Here is a 21538-nt window from a genome sequence, read left to right on the forward strand (position 1 = left end):
GATATCATTTGTTAATGACAATTAAACATCGCTTTCTATTTGTATGTTAGTGTTTCAATTTCAATTGTATGGGAAAAATTTTTTTCTTTCATCGGATCAGAATTATGATTCAATGTTTAATCAACTCAATTGATTGGATGTTTCGTTTTAATAATCATTTACTTGGTGGTTGTGTGTTCCTAAATCAATCATGGATTGTCATCTAAATATGATTACAGTTGTATCCTTTACATGTTTGTTTGAATACAAGTGATTGTGTGGATTTGGTTTGTTTTGTGTTCACTTTAGGAAAAGATGGATCAAAATTAACTTACAATTTAATTCTAGGAATTAAATTATTGTTTTGAAAAATTATGTATTCATTACTGGTGTTCATTAATTGCTGAGAAAAAGGTTAAATTCTAAGGTGATTATCAAGACAACGATTTAAATCAATTCAATCAATTGGATCAATTTTTATGTTGATGTTGTTTTAATGTTCATTAATTAGTTGATTGTGCAAATCTTTTTAATTGCTTGATTTTGATTTCGTTTATTTCGTTCATTTGATTGTCAATAATTTACATTTGTATGGACTAATTAAGATTGCTAATCAACAGGTTTTGTAAATTGCGCTATGAGATGAATCGTTTGGAGTCACTAGCAGTTGATTGTTGACATAACAATGTTTTGGTTTTTAAATTCACTTAAATCCGATTGTTGATTCTTATTGTCGATGATGAACTAAATTGTTTCCTTTTTCGTTTCACCCTTCTATTGGATTTTACTATTTTAAAATGACCACTTTCGGATTTATCGTTTCAATACATTGGACTGTAATCAAATATAATTCTGACCGTGAATAGTGAAACGGTTTTTGATAAATTTCCTCAGTTGTAAATACTTATCTTAACCAGGTGATTAAATTGTCGTCATGGAATCTGAAGAGAGAAGTGAAAATCACAATGATCAAAAGGATTCAAAGACAATTCAACCTATTGGTTTGGATTCAGAGGATGAAGAGGATATTTCATCGAGTAGTAAATCGGAATCAGGGACAAGTATTGAAGCTCGATTGGAGAAATTCCGAGAAAATTGGAAGAAAGAAATTAAAAGTAAAGTCAATTCACCTGAGAAGGAAAGTGACCTTCGAGAAAAATCATCATCAATCATCAATAATTCAGAAGATGGGACAAATTGCGATAATAAATATACTCACGAGATGGAACTTGAAGCTATGGAACTATTTCGAAAAGGAAGTAGCCTGGAATCGAGTGGAAAACTTTACGATGCAGTGGCCTATTATCGAAGAGCAACTCAACTTGTACCCGACATTGAATCGAGAGTTTATTCCAGAGAAAAGGCGAAACGAGATGAGCGAAAAATGCGCAAAGCTGGACGATCAAATTCTGTCGCAAGTGATGATAGATTGGGAGAAGAAAATGATGACGAAGACGAAGAGACAAATTTAGATGAAGATGAAGAAGACAATTTAATAGTAAAATTTAATTCTCTCAATATTGATGAGAATGGAAGTTTTTTCATCTGTAAACCTGCGAGTCAATTGATGACACGTTCAATTCATTTTTCTCATCTTCCATATGAAGTTGTCCTTTATATCCTTCGTTGGATTGTATCTGATGAACTTGACATGAGATCGTTGGAAAACTTTGGTCAAGTTTGTCGAGGTTTCTATGTGCTCTCTCGAGAACCACAAATATGGCGATCAGCTTGCACTTTGATGTGGTCAACAAAAATACTGGAAGAAAAAATTTTAATCGATTACAATAATGACTGGAGGTCACTTTTCATCGAGCGACCTCGAGTTAACGTTAACGGTGCCTACATAAGTAAAGCCTCTTATGTGCGACAAGGCGAAGCCTCATTTCAAGATACTAATTATCGCCCTTGTTACTTAGTTGAATACTATCGATACCTGAGATTTTTTCCCGGAGGTAAGAAACTTTTTCCTCAAATTCGGCAAAATTTGTCCTGGTGATTAACTAATTCTGATGATTCTCATTGAAAGGTACAATTATGATGTTAAACACTCCCGACGATCCTTACCAAACACTGGCCAAGCTGAAAACAATCAATTCTAATCACAACGGGATCGTTAAAGGTCATTATCTTATTCAAGGATCACAGGTCAGCGCTATTCTTAAGGCTAAAACAAGTTGGACGGAAAGAGTGACTCATGGTAAACGTGGACATAAGAATCGATTGATTACCATGGAAAAGGAATATCATTTATTATTAGACATTCGAAATGCTCGAAAAGGTCGAAACAATCAATTGGTCTGGTCAAGTTACACTGTTATATCGAGGAAAAATTATCTCGAAGAATCAATTAGTACATTTGATTTAAATTTAACCAAATTCCCTCCATTTTGGTTCAGTCGAGTCAAATCTTATGGTCTTTCGGCAACAGGTCCATTGGTTTAAAAGCAGAAACGAAAAACAAATCAATTAATTAATTTGCTCATCTAACTAATTGTGATCCATACAAATTATCTTGTATTAGCTTTTGCTATCCAATTAAGCAAGAATCTTATTTTATTGAAAATTATTGTTAATACTCTAGTTACGAATGTGTCAATTGCAATTTAAATTTAATTTAATTTTGAAATACAAGTTGCAATTTACACTTCCAATAAACTAGCTGATTTCTCACTCTCTTAACTGCAAACATTTTAGTAAAATGATTTTATTTAACGATTAGTTAGTCTGACTAACTTTTTCACAATTAGTTAATTAATCTAATGAGCCTTGGAGTCTGAAAATGCATTAGCTGTTTTCATATAAACTTATTGTTGACAAATTAGTAATTGGAAAGAGGATTAAGTTTATTGAAAACTGTGAGCTAATTAAAACGATTAACCGTCATTTTTAAAATTGAATCCGTTAATTAATAGTTGAAAGCAATTCGCCGACTGTCTATTTCTCTGTCTTTTTATCTTCTCACGTTTAACGGATTCGAGTTCATTTCATTTCTAAACTTTCACCAATCAAGTTGATTGATTTCTCTTCATCAAGTTGCATTTTCTTTTCTGTGTTTTACTCGTAATTAGTTTTCTACGATTGTTCTTTACTTTTCAGTGCTAACATGAGTTCGTCAGCTAAACTCGGCGATGGTCCGAAAGAAACAAGTGACCAATCATCTAATCCATTTGCCAATCCTCTTGAACTAATTGCGACTTCAATTGAAAAGTTACAATCCCGAATAATGAAAAGAATCATAATTTTTAAATGCATTTTGGTTTTTCGTCTTCAAGTTACTACGTCACCAGATGAACATGATGAGATAATCGATGAACAAAGGGACGAGTTCGCGGAAACACTAGGAAAAGAGCTGTTTGTTTTCCGGAAACAGGTCAGAAGTCTCATGAGTTCGTCCGAATCTGAACTCAATAAAAAAATTATCGCGAGTTTTCCCACTGAAATCGTCGATTCATTATCCGGAACAATCGATCAGCAATTAGAGGAAATAGTGATTCGACTACGTAAAGAGTATGTTCATTTCTGTAAGCACATTGAAACCTCGATGAAAAAGTTGGAATCTGAATTCGAGAAAAAAATCGAAACTTTTTTTGAGCAGAAAATGAAAAGTTTAGAGTCTGAATTTCCAATTCTGAAAGTACCGAATGGTGAGTATCTTTTGCTCTGTTTTTCTCATGATTTATCTTCTCTAATTCCTTATTTTAATTCTTCCCAGAGTTCTAATCTAAAAGATTATCATTCTCATCTTTATTAAATTTCATTTAATAAATATTCTTATATTAATTACAAATACCCAAGTTTAATTGTCAACTTCAATTCGGTGAAAAATTTCGTTATTTTTTGGGTTACTTTTATTGAATGTCCAATATTGTTTGGCCAACATCATCTCGATATGGAACCTCGACCGTTTTACCTTCTGATGCTCGATATTCAGATACTCCACCATGATGTTGGAAGAAATTATTTGGAAACAAAATGAGAATCAACAATCAAAAACGTGGTGACAATCAACAAGTGTCGCGTTTAAAATGAACACTTTTGAGCGCAAATGACCAGTTTAAATTACAAGTTCTAATAAACGACATCTAGAAGATGATTTATAAAACAATTTTTTAATTTTGAATCAAAATTTTTGATTTATAATCTAAATTTTTAGACATTTAATTGAAATTTAGTATACATATTTATAATTTTAAACATTCACTTGACAGATAATATTAAATAATCCATTTTATCTAAGTAATCCTAAATTATATGCACAGTTTCAATTTTACAGTTTGATTGAGTTTTAAGGCTGAATTGGTGGCTAAATTGTTGATAAATTGTTGACAATTTAAGGATCGATGGTGTTGCATGTTAGATTAGAGCCCTTATGGTGGTTAAGATCCGATCTTATAGCCACAAATTGATCAATATTGACACTTGTTGATGGATTGAAAGTGAAAGGAAAATAAAATCACAAAAGCGACGATTCAATTTTCGTTGTCTCTTTGTAATAAATTAGTCATAAATTTCAGCTTGGTAGTGGATTCAATTGTCCGAGTAGTGGTAATTTAATTCCTTCCTTGGCAATGAAAAAGGTGTAAGACAATATAATATCGGTTACTGTATCTAATCGAGCATCGTCATTATAAGCTGGGTCAATGTAAAAGAAAACAGGTAAATCAACCTAAATTAAAATGAAAAAGATTCAAGAAGACATAATTAACAATTCCAGGTTTTGATTAACTAATTGATTAAAATTACCTCTTCTCCAGGATTTAATCTTTGCTCTTCAAAACAGAAACATTGAATTTTGTTAAGATATTTAGCAGCTTCAAATGGAAGAACAGTATAAGTCGCCATTCCAATAACAGGATCTTTAAGAGGATTTTTAGCAGTGAAAAATGCTAACGTTGTTTCACCAGGACTAATCTATGTATCAAGAGAAAACAAAATATTAGAATAAAATGTCAACAAAGATGTAAGATAATAAAATATATAGAAACAAAAATGAACACCAACTAACCTCAATTGAATGTTGTACAGGTTTAAATTCCCAAAGTAAATCAGTTGCAGCATCAGCAACAAAAGAGACTCTTAAACGTCTATTTTTATCAATTTTCATTTCTTCAACCTTATCAACCGTTGACCCAAGGAAACCTTGTTGACCAGCTTGACCAGTAACCTGACAATACATACGATACAAAGGAACAGAAGCAAAAGTCAAACCAAGAAATCCAACAGCAATCGCAGTAGTATATCTGGCAACATCTTTTCCACCTGAAATCCTCCAACTCTGTGAACTGAAACGCTTTTGACACAAATTAACCGAAAGCAAATCCTAGTGAAAGTGACAAAACAAGAAAATCCAAACCATCAGAACAAAATCTCTACAGAAAAAGAGCCCACCTAATACAAAAAAAAATTCCACCAAAAACTCACCTTAATAATACGACGATAGAACATAATTAAAATTCTAAAAAATTAAAACAGAAAAAAACGTAAACAAATGAAAAAGAAAAGAAAATGATATTTGGCGCCTGCTCTTCAAAAGAGAGAAGAATAAAAAAGAAACAGTTGCGATGGCGCTTCGTTTAACATTCTCTTCATTTCCTCGTTTTTAATCAACTCTATTTTTCTAATTATTACACAATTGATTAACTAATTGTTCTCTCAACTATTTAATTATAATTGATTAATTTCATCATTGGAAATACATTAGTAACATCATTTTCTAAATTATTCTACCACTTCCTATATGATTCATTTTGTTTCTCTTTTTATCTTTTTTTCTGTTTCTCTTTTTCTTTTCCTCTTTTTTTCTCTGTCAATTTGAATTCTATTTTTGACAAACAACAACAGTCTTTATGTTACATTGGTTACAACAGTTTTTTTCTTTTCTTCTCTCATTCGCTTTATCTGTGTAATTATTTTGTTTTTGTTTTTCTCTGTATTCTTTTTTCTCTCTCTTTTATTATCCTTACATTATTATTAACACTATGGTTTGATTCGCTTCGGTTTGGTAATCAAAATTGGGCTTTGGTTTTAATCTAATATGATGATTTTCTTTGGTGAATCGTGTTGATTATTTTCACTTGTATCTTGTCTTCCTTCATGTTTTGGTTGTGTCCATCTTTTTTCTTCCCATCCAATTATTATTATTATCATCGTGCATCGTATCTTGAATAATTGTTATAGTGAAATAAGATTTTATGATATAATCGATTAATCTACTTGTTGTTTACTACTGGTAACCATGTAGCTGTTGTTTCTGTGTTTTTATCAACCGAAAAAATATCAAAAACAAGATTAACCATCTATTTGAATCTTACCTGTGATTTTCCGGCTGCTTGATTCATATTTTGGAAATCTAATCATGTTAAATAGCTCGTTGATGCACAATCTATCAGTTGGTGCTGAAAAGATTAAAAGTATCCTGCTTGAAAATGGAGACGAGGAAAACGATGGATTTGATGATACTGATGATGGTCACAATTCACAGTTCATATTAAATGGAATTAACAATGAAAGTACTGATTTATCTGGTCTTGAATGTTCCTATGTTGATATTCATCTCCTTGATGAGAAGCTTAAACTGCTTAATGTTTACACGGATAAATTAACTTCATTCAATTCACGAATAACAAAGGAGAAAAATGATCTCTTTAATGAGAAGTTAACATTTCAAACTCGAATGAGTGAGATATTAAAAGAAAAGGAGAGACTGGAAATTCAATTAAAAGATTCCAAACGAACAGTTGATCTACTTCAAGAGGAATTAAATGACAAGCATCTTCAATTAAGTGCGCTGAAAACTCGATTAGACGGAACCTCTTGTTTGGATATTAATCAATTAAAATCATCAATCAACGATTTAAAACGATCCCTAACAATTGAACAAGAGAAAAGTGAACATTTAATTTCTAAAGTTGATGGATTACAATTGGCTGTTGAAGAGAGAAACAACCGAATCTCTCAATTAATCAATGAATTACATCAAGTTGAATCAGATAAACACTCTCTGGGAATGAGAATACAAGAATTGTCTAAAGAAAAACAATTTCTTATTGAAGAAAAGGACAAATTGGAATCAAGGATTGAAGATATGGCAATGGATCGAGAAATAGAATCAGAAGAAGCTCGTCTTCGCCTTCAAGATTCAACTAAAGCCAACAAGTTGATTCCTCAACTAATGCAATTAGTGATACGAGATAAAAACGATGAAATTACCGAATTACAAAGTCAACTTGAAGATATTAAAGAAAAGCTTAACCTGGTACTGCCATATTCTCAAGATTTGACTGACCCAATCGCCATGGTCGATGAATTGATTAATCATTATCTTATTCTTAAGGATAGGATTGATTTACAATTACCCACAACAAATCAAGTTCAAAATTTATACCAAAATTCAAGTGTTCCTGGTTCACCGAGATGTTTAAATAATGAACAAACGATTACCTCAACTATCAACAAGTCATTTGGATCATCCAATGGTTCTAGATTTAATTACAATGATCATCATCTAGCAATCAAGAACAACGATCTAGAAAGTCAACTTTGTGAGCTGCAATTAAAATACGATAAAATTTATTTCACAATGAACAATTTACGTGAAGAAAATGAGATTTTGAAACATGAGTTGGCAGGTTTTCGAGAGAAAAGGAATCTACCATTTTCTCGTGATTTAACTGACCCAATCTCTATGGTAGATGAATTAATCGACCAATATCTCATCTTAAAGGATAAAATTGATTCTCAATTAAACATGAAAAGTGAAATATTTGCCCCCAATCCGAGTGTTCTGAACTCTCCAAGATCTTTGAACAGTGAACAGATGATCACGTCGACCAACAACAATTCATTTGGATCGAATGGTTTACGAACTCAAGAAGATAACCAATTAGCAATCAAGAACAACGATTTAGAGAATCAACTGTGCGAGCTTCAGTTAAAATATGATAAAATCTATTTCGCAATGAACAATCTTCGCGAAGAAAATGAAATATTGAAACAGGAAGTTGAAGGTTTTCGAGAGGAAAGAAACCTACGTCTTGGATTAACATTACCAGTTGATTGTGGTAATAGTGTTAATGGATTGGACTTGGTGGACAAAGATTCAGATTTTATTGATGAAAAGGACAGCGTTGAAGAAGCATTAATTAGAGTTCATGAACAATCAGCTGAACTTTTAGCTTTGAGTGAGGCAACTAAACGATCACAGGATAATGTTATTCAAGCGATAATTAAACTTCTCCCAATTATTTTACTTGATGAAAACAAAGAGAATCAAAATATTGGAGTAAATCATTATGACGATGATGGAAATATTAATGTCATTGGAATAGAGTTCAATGATCTTAGTGATAATTATTATGGTTCATGTAATGTTTTAACCAGTGACAAGATGGACTCATTTCTGGATAAGTTTACCAGTAGAAACCTCGGTATCAAATTGTTGGACAAAATGTTGGAGATTAAAAAGTTTTATTTGGAAGCCTGTGAGAAGATTAAATTTTACGTTAACCAAAATGATACTATTTCTGGTCAATTATCAACTGTGGAAGAGGCATTGATTAAAGCTCAGGCTAAATTGGATGTTTACCAAAAAAAGTACGACAAGGTTAAGAGGAAGCTCAAAGACCGTTCCAATGAAATAATATCTCAACCAAATAACAACAACAACAATGAAGATAATCATAATTCACAGCCAAAAGTAAACACAATGAACAAGGTTAAGGTTGATCATTGTAATCAAAGTGAACTGTATCACCAGTATCGAAGATGTTTAAGTCATCGTAATTCATTAATTTACCAGAAAAAATATCTTCTCAATGTTCTTGGTGGATATAAATTACCAGAAAGAGCAACTCTTGCACTTCTTGCTCATGTAAAATTTACCAGTAAGTTAAGATTGATTTCTTTTCATCTTCTCAAGGTTTTCTCATTTTCTCTTGATCATCTTTTTCATCCTCATCTTCTCATTACCCTTTGAAAATTGTATTTATCATGAGATTTTACAGATGATAAATCCTTGAAAAGGTCCATTTAAAAACTGACAGTTATAAATTGGAATCTTTTTTATGTTTACTTTTATTAACTTTTATTCTCTTTTTTTTCTCTTGTTGATTATCTTAGCTGAAGATCAACCTCCACCCACCTCTGACCGTAAAAGCTTCAAGAGTGTTGTGAATGCTGTGATTGCGATCCACAGGATTAATCATATCCGGTTAAAACATTCATCATATCCAAAGAAAATTAACCCACAATTTGCATCATCATGCCAGCCAACTACTAAGTATGATGGGCTTTTCTCTCTCACTGTAACTTCCTCTACCCATTTTCCTCTGGTCTATTTTTGTTTCTCTCTCACTCCATGTAACTAATATCTATTTTTTCTGTCCCCATCTCCCACTCATTTTCTTCTCCCTCCTTTTTTTTTATTTTCTTTCTTTCTACAGAGTCATCGTCCCTTCATCATCTTTACCTAATGATTTGTCACCGCTCCCATCATCTTCATCATCTTCATCACAATTATCAGGGACTAAAAATGACATAGCTTCAGTTAAATGTATCCAGTCAAAAGCAACAATTAAGGAATTTGTTACTCGCCTACAGAAACTTCACCGGACACTTGGACTTCAATATGAAGCAAGATATAGCACAGCAGATTTATGATAAAAATTCTCATCGTTTAATTGTTACAATTAACAACTTTTTTTACTTATACAGCCATCGACGTTGAGTTTGCAACCACTTTTAATTTACTCGCGCATTTACTGATAATTAGTCAAAGATAAATCTAATTGGATGACCATTTGAAAAGATAACACCGGTTAATTGAGAGGATATTGATTATTATCATATGTTTGGGTTAACTTAATCTCTCATTGATTATCATTATCGTCGCGAGTAAATTAAAAGTGGTTGCAAACTCAAAGTCGATGGCTGTATATACTTGCCAATGAAAGAAAAAGCCAAATTATGAAATTGCCATGAAATTTTTTCGTCAACAAATTAGAAAGACAAGTTTTCCAATTCTCTGGTGATAAAAATCTTCTCCCGACATGAGCTGATGATACATCTACTAATTATCTCACTGATGCCAAAGTTAATTAAAAATGACAATGATTAACCAAAAAGAGAAACAAAACAAAAAAAGGACACAAAATATGCCAAAAAAGAAAGAAAAACGCCAAACTCGAACTCTTCCCACTTCGACGAAAACTCAGAACAAAATTCAAGCTCAAACTCCGAACTATTGAACATACGAATTTCGAAAAAATTATTTAAAATTTTTACATTTCGAATGTGCCTTAATTATAAAAGTATGGTAAGAAGAAAATACTACTCTAAATTACCCAAAACAATTTAATTAATCGTAAAAAAAACAATTCTACCTTATTAATTATATTAATTATCTATCGTTGATAGACAATCTAATTAATACATTTTAACAAACAAAAAATTATTTCCTATTGATTTTGATCACCATCATTTCTAATTATAATTACAATTATGTAGTCTTTTCTTTATCCATTAAAACATATTAAAATTATTGAAAACAATCAATTCTAATTGTTATATAACAAGTGATTAACTTTTACAGATCAAAAAATCGCAAACAATCAACTGATTGTCAACCAGGAATAAAAATCAAGATCCACAATCAAAGTATTACACCAACAACTAATAGATGACAATTGAAACAAAATAAACTCAAATGATTAGTGAAACTTATTAACTGATTAACCAAAGATAATCATCAAATCAGGTTATTTAACTAGTGAACAATTAACTAATCATCAATTGATCGCATCTTTTTTTTTGTCTAATCATCTACAACACGGAAGATTAAATTAACTACAATAAATTACGAATGATTCTTATTGGCTTTAAAATAATTAATTGTTCATCTTTAATCGGTTTAATTGATTATAATCAGATTGATTTTAAACAAAATTAAATTGACAAAGTTAATTGTTAATTGTCAACTTGCTCTCAGGAATAAAAATATTTCATTTGCCGTTTGTTCAAATTTAATGTTTCACTTTTCATGGTTTTTTTTAATTACATTGTTAATTGTTGATTGTTGATTTGATGGTATAAAAAAATAGCTTTTAAAAAATGAGAATGATTTAAATTGTGATTATCATTATCAACGGAATTAAACATTTGTTAAGTTTTTCACTTTAAATTTGGCTCGTCACTTTTTCCCTTGATCACAAGTAATTTGTTGAAATATTGTCAATGTTTTGGTTAATTGTTGTTAATTGTTATTTGGACGGATTGATTGTTTTGATGTGATTAATTAATTTTCTCCATAATTAGACTGTTTTTATTTTCTTCAATTGGTTTTTGGTTACGTCAATTTGTTTCATTCAATTCTGATCAATGTTTGGTTTTTTAATCGATTGTGATTAATCTGATTTGATTGTTTATCTGCTTGTTAATTTGGTTTGTATTTTGATCTTCTAATCAATTGTTGATATTGTTTTTTGATTTAATTGTTGTCTTTTAGGTTTAAAATGTAAAGCTAATTCTCTAATGATATCTTTAAAATTCATTGAATCAACATTGGTGGCAATCAAATCAAGGACAAACCAATCAGCAAAACTAATTGATCTTAAAACGATTTTCAAATCATCGTCATTTTTAATCATCTTTGACCGTCCACGAATAACAAGGGAACGCACTTGAGGCCAGAAAACGATGATCAAGCGATAGGCCAACCAGATACCAGTTATGATCGAAAGGAACCAAAACCAATTCCATAGGAAAAAATATAATTTTTGATTGAGTATGTTGACAATTAGAATACAAATTGTGTCAAACTTTTCTATGTCACCAGAGTGACCATATTTGTAGAAGGTGCATTTTGTCATAGTGGGAAACACTTTGACCATAGGGTCGAACCTTAATCCTGGATCAGTTTGGTCGGTGAAAAACCAAACCCTCCAACCATAGGTACTGAATTCCCCATTGAGAAACCAATCGGTGGCCCACATTTGACCAACCACATTGGCGAAACAAAGGATTTGACAGAAATAATATTGAAAAGTGAAAATCCCATTGTAACCAAGATGAGCGATGAAATAATTGATGAAGATTTTAATTTGTCTCGATCTCTCATCATGAGATAAAATCGGTGAATGAAGATCCATAACGATGGAGGATAAACGATGATTTTCAAACGATTTCCATAAGAATCGAGGAAGATAAAAAAGAAGAGCTTGAATGAAGAGGAAAAAACAAACCCATTGATAATAATAATGGTGAACACGATCAGAACCTCTTGAATTATCGATTCCCGGGTAAGGAACTTCCGTTCCGATCGTTTTATTCAGGCACTTTCAATACTAAACGTGGTATGGATCCAACAATAAGTGTCCAGTAGGTCAGATGAAATCTCACTTTTGGGTAAACAGTCAATTGGATCACCGATATACTGACGAGCGGTCACTATTATGGAAAAGGCGAAGAGTATTAAAACGGTGAGTTGTCGATGAAGTCGAAAGACGATATCGTCGTTGGTCACTGGCGTGATTTTGATTAACTTGGACAATCCTCGAAATAGTCCATCCATTGTCGAGTATGGATCAAACCAAGAAGTCGATGGATAACCAGTTAATCCTTGATAGGAACGATTCTAATTACAATAACAATTAGAATGACGAGTTGATATCACAATTTACAATTGAACCAATTATGGAGGTGATTGTGTCGATGATTAGTTAATGATAACAAAGAATATGTATAAAAATCAAATTAAAACGAGTCGAGGATTCATACAATGTTAAGAATAAATAATCAACATGATTTAATCAAAGACTTTTGGTTAATTAACTAACCAATAAGTCTTTAGGTGATTGTGAGAGTTGATTACCTCTGACTCTCTCTCTCTCTCTCTCTTTCTCTCACTAATTGATCACAATTAACTCGTTCTAATTGTTGTTGTTGTTAGTTGATTTAATGATGATGGTTAATTTTGTCATATTTCGTCAGTCAATGTACACAAATAATTATGATTTCACTGATTGTTACGATGATGATAAAGATTTCAAGTAATCATTGATCATCATATGGGTTGTACTTAATTGTATCAATGATTTAGTTTATTTTTTTCTGTCTTTCACCATTAAATCAAACAATTTAGTCTCTCACTCCAATCGGTTGTTGATTTATAAGGTAAAAAAGAAAACAATTTCCATGGTTTATGATAATTAACTTGACTAATCAACAATTAAAATACTGACAAATCATGTTGTTGAAGCTTAATTGTTGAAAACTGCCATCTCAAGGTACATAGTAATTAATAGTAATCAATCAATAATTAATAGAAAAATAAAAATCAAGTAACAAGACCAAACAAATTACAATTACTTTAATTGTTGATGGCGTTTCCATAGGTTAATCACTAAGTTATAATATTAGATTACATCGTTAACTATAATCCAGTTTGAACTTGATTTGATTATGGATGAAATTAATTCTATACAATTAGTAATCAAAGAAACACAATCAATTGCAATCAACTGTTTTAATATGAATATTTTTTTCAAAACCGGAAAGTTAATTGTTAGTTAATTTCTAGATTTCAACTTAACTAACTAACTAAATTAAATGTCTATTAACCTTCCTGTTTAAACTGTAATTAAATTTGATCAACAGGAAAAAGGTTGAAAAACAGATTAACTTGATTAATTGTTAGATATTTTAATCAATTGTGGTTAATGATTCTAATTAAATCTGAACTAATTAATTGTTTTCTCACCTTCTCATTGTTTCATCTTGACAATTAATTGAGGTTAAATTGTCTATTTATTTGATCAATTTTGTAGTATTCAATTAGATTGTTAATCGTCATCATCAATGAGCAATATTTGATCACAATTAATTCATATTGACTCATAATGATACCAATCAAATTAGAAAACATTAATCAAAGACTAATTGTTAAATCATTTTAGTGGCAATTAAAATTAATCAACTTACCATATTGTAAACATCAAATCTCATCATATTTTTAAATATCTCTGATCACAATTAGTGATTTAAATTAAATTGAGAAACAAAAGTTGAAAATATTTTTACACAATTAAGGTTATAATCAATGGGACAAAGATTTAGTTGTTGATTTAATTTGGTCAAAGTGAATCAACAATTTAATCCTAATAATTGTAACTATCAAAAAACTTGCTCAGTTCCTAGAAATGACCAAAATAATAAAAACTAATCAAGTTAATTTGAAATGAAATTTGCTGATTAACTTTATCACCACCAAATATAACCATCAACACTTAAGTTAATTGTCTGATTGATTAATTATTAAAAATATCTCATAATCTAATAATCGATCGGAGTGAAATTTAATTACAATCAGCATCAAGATCACTATATAACAATCAAAAGTAATCTTCATCAGTTAATTGTAATCTGATACCAAGTTAACAATTAAAATTTGATAAATATGTGAATAAACAATTAAGCATCATTAGTTTAATTATATTGATTTAAAGTCTTTCGATTAGTTATAAACACAATGTTTTGTTTTGTCCCAACTTTCATTAATGTGCTCGTAACAAAGAGGTTGAGAGTCGAGAAATCTTTGTGATTAAGGTAAATGTTGTTTGTTGGAATCGATTGCGATCATCAAATGACCTTGAAACCTTATCCTAACAAAATGACCGGAATGACCTTGATATTTTACTCAATACCTGAACTACCTTTCCTTTACCATGTTGCTAATGGGTACTCAAAGTTTTTCGTTGAATTTGCTAGGAAGACACGAGCTGCTTTTTATGATCGAACCATCATGACGGGTAATGTGGTCACCACTGAGATAGTCGAAGAGTTGATTCTCGCCAGTGCTGATATTATTAAAGTAGGAATTGGTCCTGGTAGTGTTTGTATAACTAGGAAAAAGACTGGAGTGGCTTATCCTCAGTTGAAAAATGTAAAAAACCACTCATGAATTGATTCATTAGTCCATCCATTGTCGAGTATGGATCAAAACAAGAAGTCGATGGATAACCAGTTAATCCTTGATAGGAACGATTCTAATTACAATAACAATTAGAATGACGAGTTGATATCACAATTTACAGTTGAACCAATTATGGAGATGATTAGTTAATGATAACAAAGAATATGTATAAAAATCAAATTAAAACGAGTCGAGGATTCATACAATGTTAAGAATAAATAATCAACATGATTTAATCAAAGACTTTTGATTAATTAACTAACCAATAAGTCTTTAGGTGATTGTGAGAGTTGATTACCTCTGACATTCACACACACACACACTCGTTCACTGATTGATTACAATTAAAGTTATGATCAATTGGACAACAATTTAGTTGTTTATTTAATTCGGTCAAAGTGAATCAACAATTTAATCCTGGTAATTTCACAAACAAAATCAAAAACTCGCTCAGTTCCTAATGAACCTAATGAATGAGTTCCAAAATGACATAAATTAATCAAGTTAATTTGAAATGAAATTCGCTGATCAACTTTACCACCACCAAATATAATCATTAACACTTAAGGCAATTGTTTGATTTATCGATTATTAAAAAATATCTCATAATCTAATAATCGATCGGAGTGAAATTTAATTACAATCAACATGAAGATCACTATATAACAATTAAAAGTAATTTCCATCAGTTAATTGTAATCTGATACCAAGTTAACAATTAATTAACAATTAAAAATCTGATGAATATGTGAATAAACAATTAACTTTCTAAATAATTAATCAGTTTAATTGTGTTGATTTAAAGTCTTTCCATTAGTTATAAACAAAGTCGATATCGCGATCGAGTTTTAATCTTAAAACAAAACAAACACTTAACCTTCAGATTGGTTGATGAACTGACCCACCAAGTTAATTGTTTAATCATCTTCGAATCAACAATTAAATCCACTTTTATCTTTCGGTGGTTTATCAGTTCTTTCAATAGATGTCACTCCCTGAGAATATAAAAGATTCAGAAACGAATCCCAATGAACAGTTTCAACTTGTAATTCGTGACTTGTGGTTAATTTTTTTCTTCTTCTTTTTGACAATCAACTTTATATCTCGTTAGTTTTTCGAAAAATAAACCACCATGCCAACCATAATCAACGACATTAAACTCGATTTCAAGGATGTTTTATTTCGTCCAAAAAGGAGTACTCTCAAGAGTAGAGCAGAAGTGAGTTCGGTTGTGTTTATGTTATTCTGTATTTTTCTCTATTGTTAATTTGGACTTTAATCTTCGCTTTTGTTTAGGTCGATCTTAATCGATCAATGAAGTTTAAAAATTCCAATCAGGAATATTGTGGAGTACCAATTATCGCTGCAAACATGGACACCATTGGCACCTTCACCATGGCTGTTGCTCTCAGTCAGGTTAGTTTTTCGCTCTGCTATTTTAATCTTTGTTGTTTTTTTATTTAAAACATCTCCTTACCTTTTTACCTTTTAAATTGTTGATTAATTGTTCTCAAATTATTGTTAACAGCACAATCTACTAACTGCAGTGCATAAACATTATTCCGTTGATGAATGGAAACAATTTGCGGATCAACATCCAGACGCAATTAAGGTTTGTGATTATGTTTACATTTTCTATTTTTGAGAATCAGATTCTATTTCTAATTTAGTACATGACCTTGAGAAAACTAGGCCATATTATCCTAGATACTCAATATTGATTAACCTTAACAAGGGTTTACATTGTAATCCAATCAAGATCAATTACTGTTACTATTTTTTTCACTTCTGATATAAAAAAATCGACTAATTGATTAGTGTTATCTCTCTCTCTCTCTCTCTCTCTCAGAATGTAGCTGTAAGTTCTGGTATCGGAGAATCGGATTTCACCAACCTGAGTGATATTCTTACAGCAGTGCCCTCAATACCCTTCATTTGCTTGGATGTTGCGAATGGTTATTCAGAGTTTTTCGTCGATTACGTTAAAAAGACACGATCTGCTTTTCCCGATCGAACCATCATGGCGGGTAATGTGGTCACCGACGAGATGGTCGAGGAATTAATTCTCGCTGGTGCTGATATCATCAAGGTAGGAATTGGTCCTGGTTCAGTTTGTACCACCAGGAAAAAGACTGGAGTGGGTTATCCACAGTTAAGTGCCGTCATTGAATGTGCCGATGCCGCCCATGGACTTGGTGGTCACATTATTTCGGACGGTGGTTGTACATGTCCAGGTGACGTCTGCAAAGCTTTTGGTGCGGGTGCTGATTTCGTGATGCTCGGTGGTATGTTGTCAGGGCACACTGAGTGTGGAGGTGAAACTATTGAAAGAAATGGTAAAAAATATAAAAAATTCTATGGGATGAGCTCAAAACTGCTATGAACAAACACCATGGTGGTGTAGCGGAGTATCGGGCATCAGAGGGCAAAACTGTTGAGGTTCCATATAGAGGAGATGTCGACCAAACAATCTTGGACATTCTTGGTGGCCTGAGATCGGCTTGTACTTACACTGGTTCATCTAAACTCAAGGAGCTCTCCCGTCGAACTACCTTCATAAGAGTGACACAACAAACAAACGAAATTTTTCACCGAATTGAAGTTGACAATTAAACGGGCATTTGAATGAGCACCGATTTAATTAATATTTTGTCTCAAAATCTCAAATTAAAATCCAAGTTGAAAAATGTAAAAAATCACATTAATTCACAATTTGTCCAGAAAATATTAAACCTTTTCCATCGAAAAAATATCAACACAGTTAATAAACTCCAACCAGACCAAACAATCAACAAGTTGTTTATCATGTTTAATTTTCTTCTATTAATAATAAATGTTAATTATAATTGAAATCGAATTTCAGCTTAGTAGTAATAACGACCACTAGATGTCCTTCAAATTGAGAATTTGTCTCTTCCTTTTATGTGATTTTCTTGATTCCAACTGTTAATTCAATTCTTGTCTTAATTGTCCCAGTGCCTGAATTTAATAAAATCATCATCAGTTTGACTTAATTCATTCTGGTTCATTCCATTGACCAACCACATTGGCGAAACAAAGGATTTGACAGAAATAATATTGAAAAGTGAAAATCCCATTGTAACCAAGATGAGCGATGAAATAATTGATGAAGATTTTAATTTGTCTCGATCTCTCATCATGAGATAAAATCGGTGAATGAAGATCCATAACGATGGAGGATAAACGATGATTTTCAAACGATTTCCATAAGAATCGAGGAAGATAAAAAAGAAGAGCTTGAATGAAGAGGAAAAAACAAACCCATTGATAATAATAATGGTGAACACGATCAGAACCTCTTGAATTATCGATTCCCGGGTAAGGAACTTCCGTTCCGATCGTTTTATTCCAGGCACTTTCAATACTAAACGTGGTATGGATCCAACAATAAGTGTCCAGTAGGTCAGATGAAATCTCACTTTTGGGTAAACAGTCAATTGGATCACCGATATACTGACGAGCGGTCACTATTATGGAAAAGGCGAAGAGTATTAAAACGGTGAGTTGTCGATGAAGTCGAAAGACGATATCGTCGTTGGTCACTGGCGTGATTTTGATTAACTTGGACAATCCTCGAAATAGTCCATCCATTGTCGAGTATGGATCAAACCAAGAAGTCGATGGATAACCAGTTAATCCTTGATAGGAACGATTCTAATTACAATAACAATTAGAATGACGAGTTGATATCACAATTTACAATTGAACCAATTATGGAGGTGATTGTGTCGATGATTAGTTAATGATAACAAAGAATATGTATAAAAATCAAATTCAAATATCTATAGAAATCTTAATCAATTGTATTGATAGTTAATGATTCTAATTAAATCTGAACTAATTAATTGTTTTCTCACCTTCTCATTGTTTCATCTTGACAATTAATTGAGGTTAAATTGTCTATTTATTTGATCAATTTTGTAGTATTCAATTTGATTGTTAATCGTCATCATCAATGAGCAATATTTGATCACAATTAGTTAATTCATATTGGCTCATAATGATACCAATCAAATTAGAAAACATTAATCAAAGACTAATTGTTAAATCATTTTAGTGACAATTAAAATTAATGAATTAAATTCTGAAACAAAAGTAACTATCAAAAAACATTCAAGGTCATTGAGATCATTTCACGATAAACCCATTTAGGGATAATTTTTTGCTCTTTTCAAAAAAGTCTTCAAATGGCCTCTCAATGCGTTTATCGTGAAGTGACCTCAATGACCTTAAAACTTTTTATACGAAGTTTATCTTCAGCTCGGATACATATCCTGTACGAAGTCTGATCTTTTAGAACCCACTGGTTCTTGACTTAAAATAAAAATCTGATGAAAATGAAGTTGAATAGCCCTGTATAAGAATCAAAAGTATTCTCCATCAGTTAACTGTAATCTGATTCCAAGTTAACAATTAAAAATTTGATAAATATGTGAATAAACAATTAACTTTCCAAATAATTAATCAGTTTAATTGTGTTGATTTAAAGTCTTTCGATTAGTTATAAACAAAGTCGATAACGCGATCGAGTTTTAATCTCAAAACAAAACAAACACTTAACCTTCAGATTGGTTGAAGAATTGACCCACCAAGTTAATTGTTTAATCATCTTCGAATCAACAATTAAATCCATTTTTATCTTTCGGTGGTTTATCAGTTCTTTCAATAGATGTCACTCCCTGAGAATATAAAAGATTCAGAAACGAATCCCAATGAACAGTTTCAACTTTTAACTTTTGCCTTGTAGTTAATTTTTTTTTCTCTCTTTTGACCTTAATCAAATTTGTTTTCGGTTAGTGTTTAGAACAAAAAATGTCTAAATGTCAATGTAATGTAATGTCAAAAATAAATAACGACATCAAACTCGATTTCAAGGATGTTTTAATAGTTCCTCAAAGCAGTACTCTCAAGAGTAGATCAGAGGTGAGTCCGGTTGTTTACTTTTATCTCATTTTCTATTGTGGTGCTTTATTCTAATTGATTGTTCTCTATATTGTGACGTTAATTTAAAAAAATTACAACAGGTTGATCTTAATCGAACGATGAAATTTAAAAATTCCAATCAGGAATATTGTGGTGTACCAATTATCGCTGCAAACATGGACACCATTGGCACTTTTCCGATGGCATTAGCTTTGAATAAGGTGGGTTCATTTTTCCCTCGCTCTCTTCTTACCTTTAACCTTTTTAATTGTTGATTAATTGTTTTTCTTTAATTATTTTCAACAGCACAATCTACTTACTACAATTCATAAACACTATTCAAATGATGAATGGAAACAATTCGCGGATCAACATCCAGACGCAATTAAGGTTTGTGATTATGTTTACATGTTTGATTAACCTTAACAAGGGTTTACATTGTAATCCAATCAAGATCAATTACTGTTACTATTTTTTTCACTTCTGATATAAAAAAATCGACTAATTGATTAGTGTTATCACTCTCTCTCTCTCTCTCTCTCTCTCTCTCTCTCTCTCTCTCTCTCAGAATGTAGCTGTAAGTTCTGGTATCGGAGAATCGGATTTCACCAACCTAAGTACTATTCTAGAAGAAGTGCCCTCGATACCCTTTATTTGCTTGGATGTGGCCAATGGATATTCTGACCTTTTTGTTGAATTTGTCAAAAAGACACGAGCTGCTTTTCCCGATCGAACCATCATGGCGGGTAATGTGGTCACCGCTGAGATGGTCAAAAAATTGATTCTCGCTGGTGCTGATATAATTAAAATAGGAATTGGTCCTGGTTCGGTATGTACCACTAGGAAAAAGACTGGAGTTGGTTATCCGCAGTTAAGCACTGTCATCGAATGTGCTGAAGTCGCTCATGAACTTGGAGGGCACATTATTTCTGACGGTGGGTGTACCTATCCAGGTGACGTTTGTAAAGCTTTTGGTGCGGGTGCTGATTTCGTGATGCTCGGTGGTATGTTGTCAGGGCACACTGAGTGTGGAGGAGAGACTATTGAAAGAAATGGTAAAAAATATAAAAAATTCTATGGGATGAGCTCAGCAACTGCCATGAACAAACATAATGGTGGAGTAGCTGAATATCGAGCATCAGAAGGTAAAACTGTTGAGATTCCATATAGAGGCGATGTTGACCAAACAATCTTGGACATTCTTGGTGGCCTGAGATCGGCTTGTACCTACACTGGTTCGTCGAAACTTGAAGAGCTTCCTCGTAAAACTAGATTCATCAGGGTTACCCAGCAAACTAACGAAATTTTTCAACAAATGGAAGTTGACAATTAAACGGGCATTTGAATGAGCACCGATTTAATTCATATTTTGTCTCATAACTCAAAATCTTGATCAAATTAAAGTTCAAGTTATACATTAATTCACAATTTGTCCAGAAGTTTATCCTTTTTCACTCAGAAAAATATCAACACAGCTAATCAACTCCAACGAGACCATATTATCAAAAAATTACCAAACAATCAACAAGTTGTTCATCATGTTTAATTTTTTTCTATTAATAATTTAATAATAATTATTAATGTTAATTGAAAATTGATTTGATTGATGATTGAAAAAGTTTAATTGAAATCGAATTTCAGCTTAGT

At 31.7% G+C, this 21538-nt stretch overlaps 8 protein-coding genes across 8 annotated transcripts; 5 read left to right on the plus strand and 3 right to left on the minus strand.

The window, feature by feature from the left end:
• The first annotated feature begins 15 nt into the window (after window positions 1–15).
• Window positions 16–2661, plus strand: LOC128388341 (F-box only protein 9-like). Its single transcript, XM_053347725.1, has 3 exons — window positions 16–406; window positions 600–1934; window positions 2009–2661. The coding sequence occupies exons 2-3, from the start codon at window positions 914–916 to the stop codon at window positions 2422–2424; spliced, it is 1437 nt and encodes a 478-aa protein (XP_053203700.1). The 5' UTR covers window positions 16–406; window positions 600–913; the 3' UTR covers window positions 2425–2661.
• Window positions 2662–2810: 149 nt separating this feature from the next.
• LOC128388348 (uncharacterized) lies at window positions 2811–3771 on the plus strand. The gene is made up of 2 exons (XM_053347734.1): window positions 2811–3626; window positions 3695–3771. The coding sequence occupies exons 1-2, from the start codon at window positions 3086–3088 to the stop codon at window positions 3700–3702; spliced, it is 549 nt and encodes a 182-aa protein (XP_053203709.1). The 5' UTR covers window positions 2811–3085; the 3' UTR covers window positions 3703–3771.
• Window positions 3772–4072: 301 nt separating this feature from the next.
• Window positions 4073–5581, minus strand: LOC128388346 (cytochrome c oxidase assembly protein COX11, mitochondrial-like). The gene is made up of 4 exons (XM_053347732.1): window positions 5404–5581; window positions 4988–5302; window positions 4726–4893; window positions 4073–4648 (listed from the first exon to the last, which is right to left on the minus strand). Exons 1-4 carry the CDS (start codon window positions 5425–5427, stop codon window positions 4493–4495), a joined length of 663 nt encoding a protein of 220 aa, XP_053203707.1. The 5' UTR covers window positions 5428–5581; the 3' UTR covers window positions 4073–4492.
• A 157-nt stretch (window positions 5582–5738) lies between these two features.
• LOC128388337 (kinesin-related protein 4-like) lies at window positions 5739–10533 on the plus strand. The gene is made up of 3 exons (XM_053347721.1): window positions 5739–8864; window positions 9100–9259; window positions 9423–10533. Exons 1-3 carry the CDS (start codon window positions 6338–6340, stop codon window positions 9637–9639), a joined length of 2904 nt encoding a protein of 967 aa, XP_053203696.1. The 5' UTR covers window positions 5739–6337; the 3' UTR covers window positions 9640–10533.
• A 444-nt stretch (window positions 10534–10977) lies between these two features.
• On the minus strand, window positions 10978–13462 carry LOC128388343 (innexin shaking-B-like). Its single transcript, XM_053347729.1, is given in 2 exon segments — window positions 10978–12307; window positions 12310–13462. Coding segments are annotated over 2 exon segments (1110 nt in total). The 5' UTR covers window positions 12548–13462; the 3' UTR covers window positions 10978–11435.
• A 2350-nt stretch (window positions 13463–15812) lies between these two features.
• LOC128388345 (GMP reductase 1-like) lies at window positions 15813–17742 on the plus strand. Its single transcript, XM_053347731.1, is given in 5 exon segments — window positions 15813–16166; window positions 16244–16363; window positions 16476–16559; window positions 16797–17319; window positions 17322–17742. Coding segments are annotated over 5 exon segments (1053 nt in total). The 5' UTR covers window positions 15813–16079; the 3' UTR covers window positions 17561–17742.
• A 193-nt stretch (window positions 17743–17935) lies between these two features.
• On the minus strand, window positions 17936–18759 carry LOC128388347 (innexin shaking-B-like). The gene has a single exon (XM_053347733.1). The coding sequence runs from the start codon at window positions 18557–18559 to the stop codon at window positions 17963–17965; it is 597 nt and encodes a 198-aa protein (XP_053203708.1). The 5' UTR covers window positions 18560–18759; the 3' UTR covers window positions 17936–17962.
• A 913-nt stretch (window positions 18760–19672) lies between these two features.
• LOC128388344 (GMP reductase 1-like) lies at window positions 19673–21454 on the plus strand. Its single transcript, XM_053347730.1, has 4 exons — window positions 19673–19891; window positions 19993–20112; window positions 20198–20281; window positions 20460–21454. The coding sequence occupies exons 1-4, from the start codon at window positions 19781–19783 to the stop codon at window positions 21222–21224; spliced, it is 1080 nt and encodes a 359-aa protein (XP_053203705.1). The 5' UTR covers window positions 19673–19780; the 3' UTR covers window positions 21225–21454.
• Window positions 21455–21538: the final 84 nt, after the last annotated feature.

This window comes from Panonychus citri, unplaced genomic scaffold, assembly GCF_014898815.1.
Source record: "Panonychus citri isolate SS breed McGregor unplaced genomic scaffold, ASM1489881v1 Contig00097, whole genome shotgun sequence".
In the NCBI taxonomy this organism is placed as follows: domain Eukaryota; kingdom Metazoa; phylum Arthropoda; class Arachnida; order Trombidiformes; family Tetranychidae; genus Panonychus; species Panonychus citri.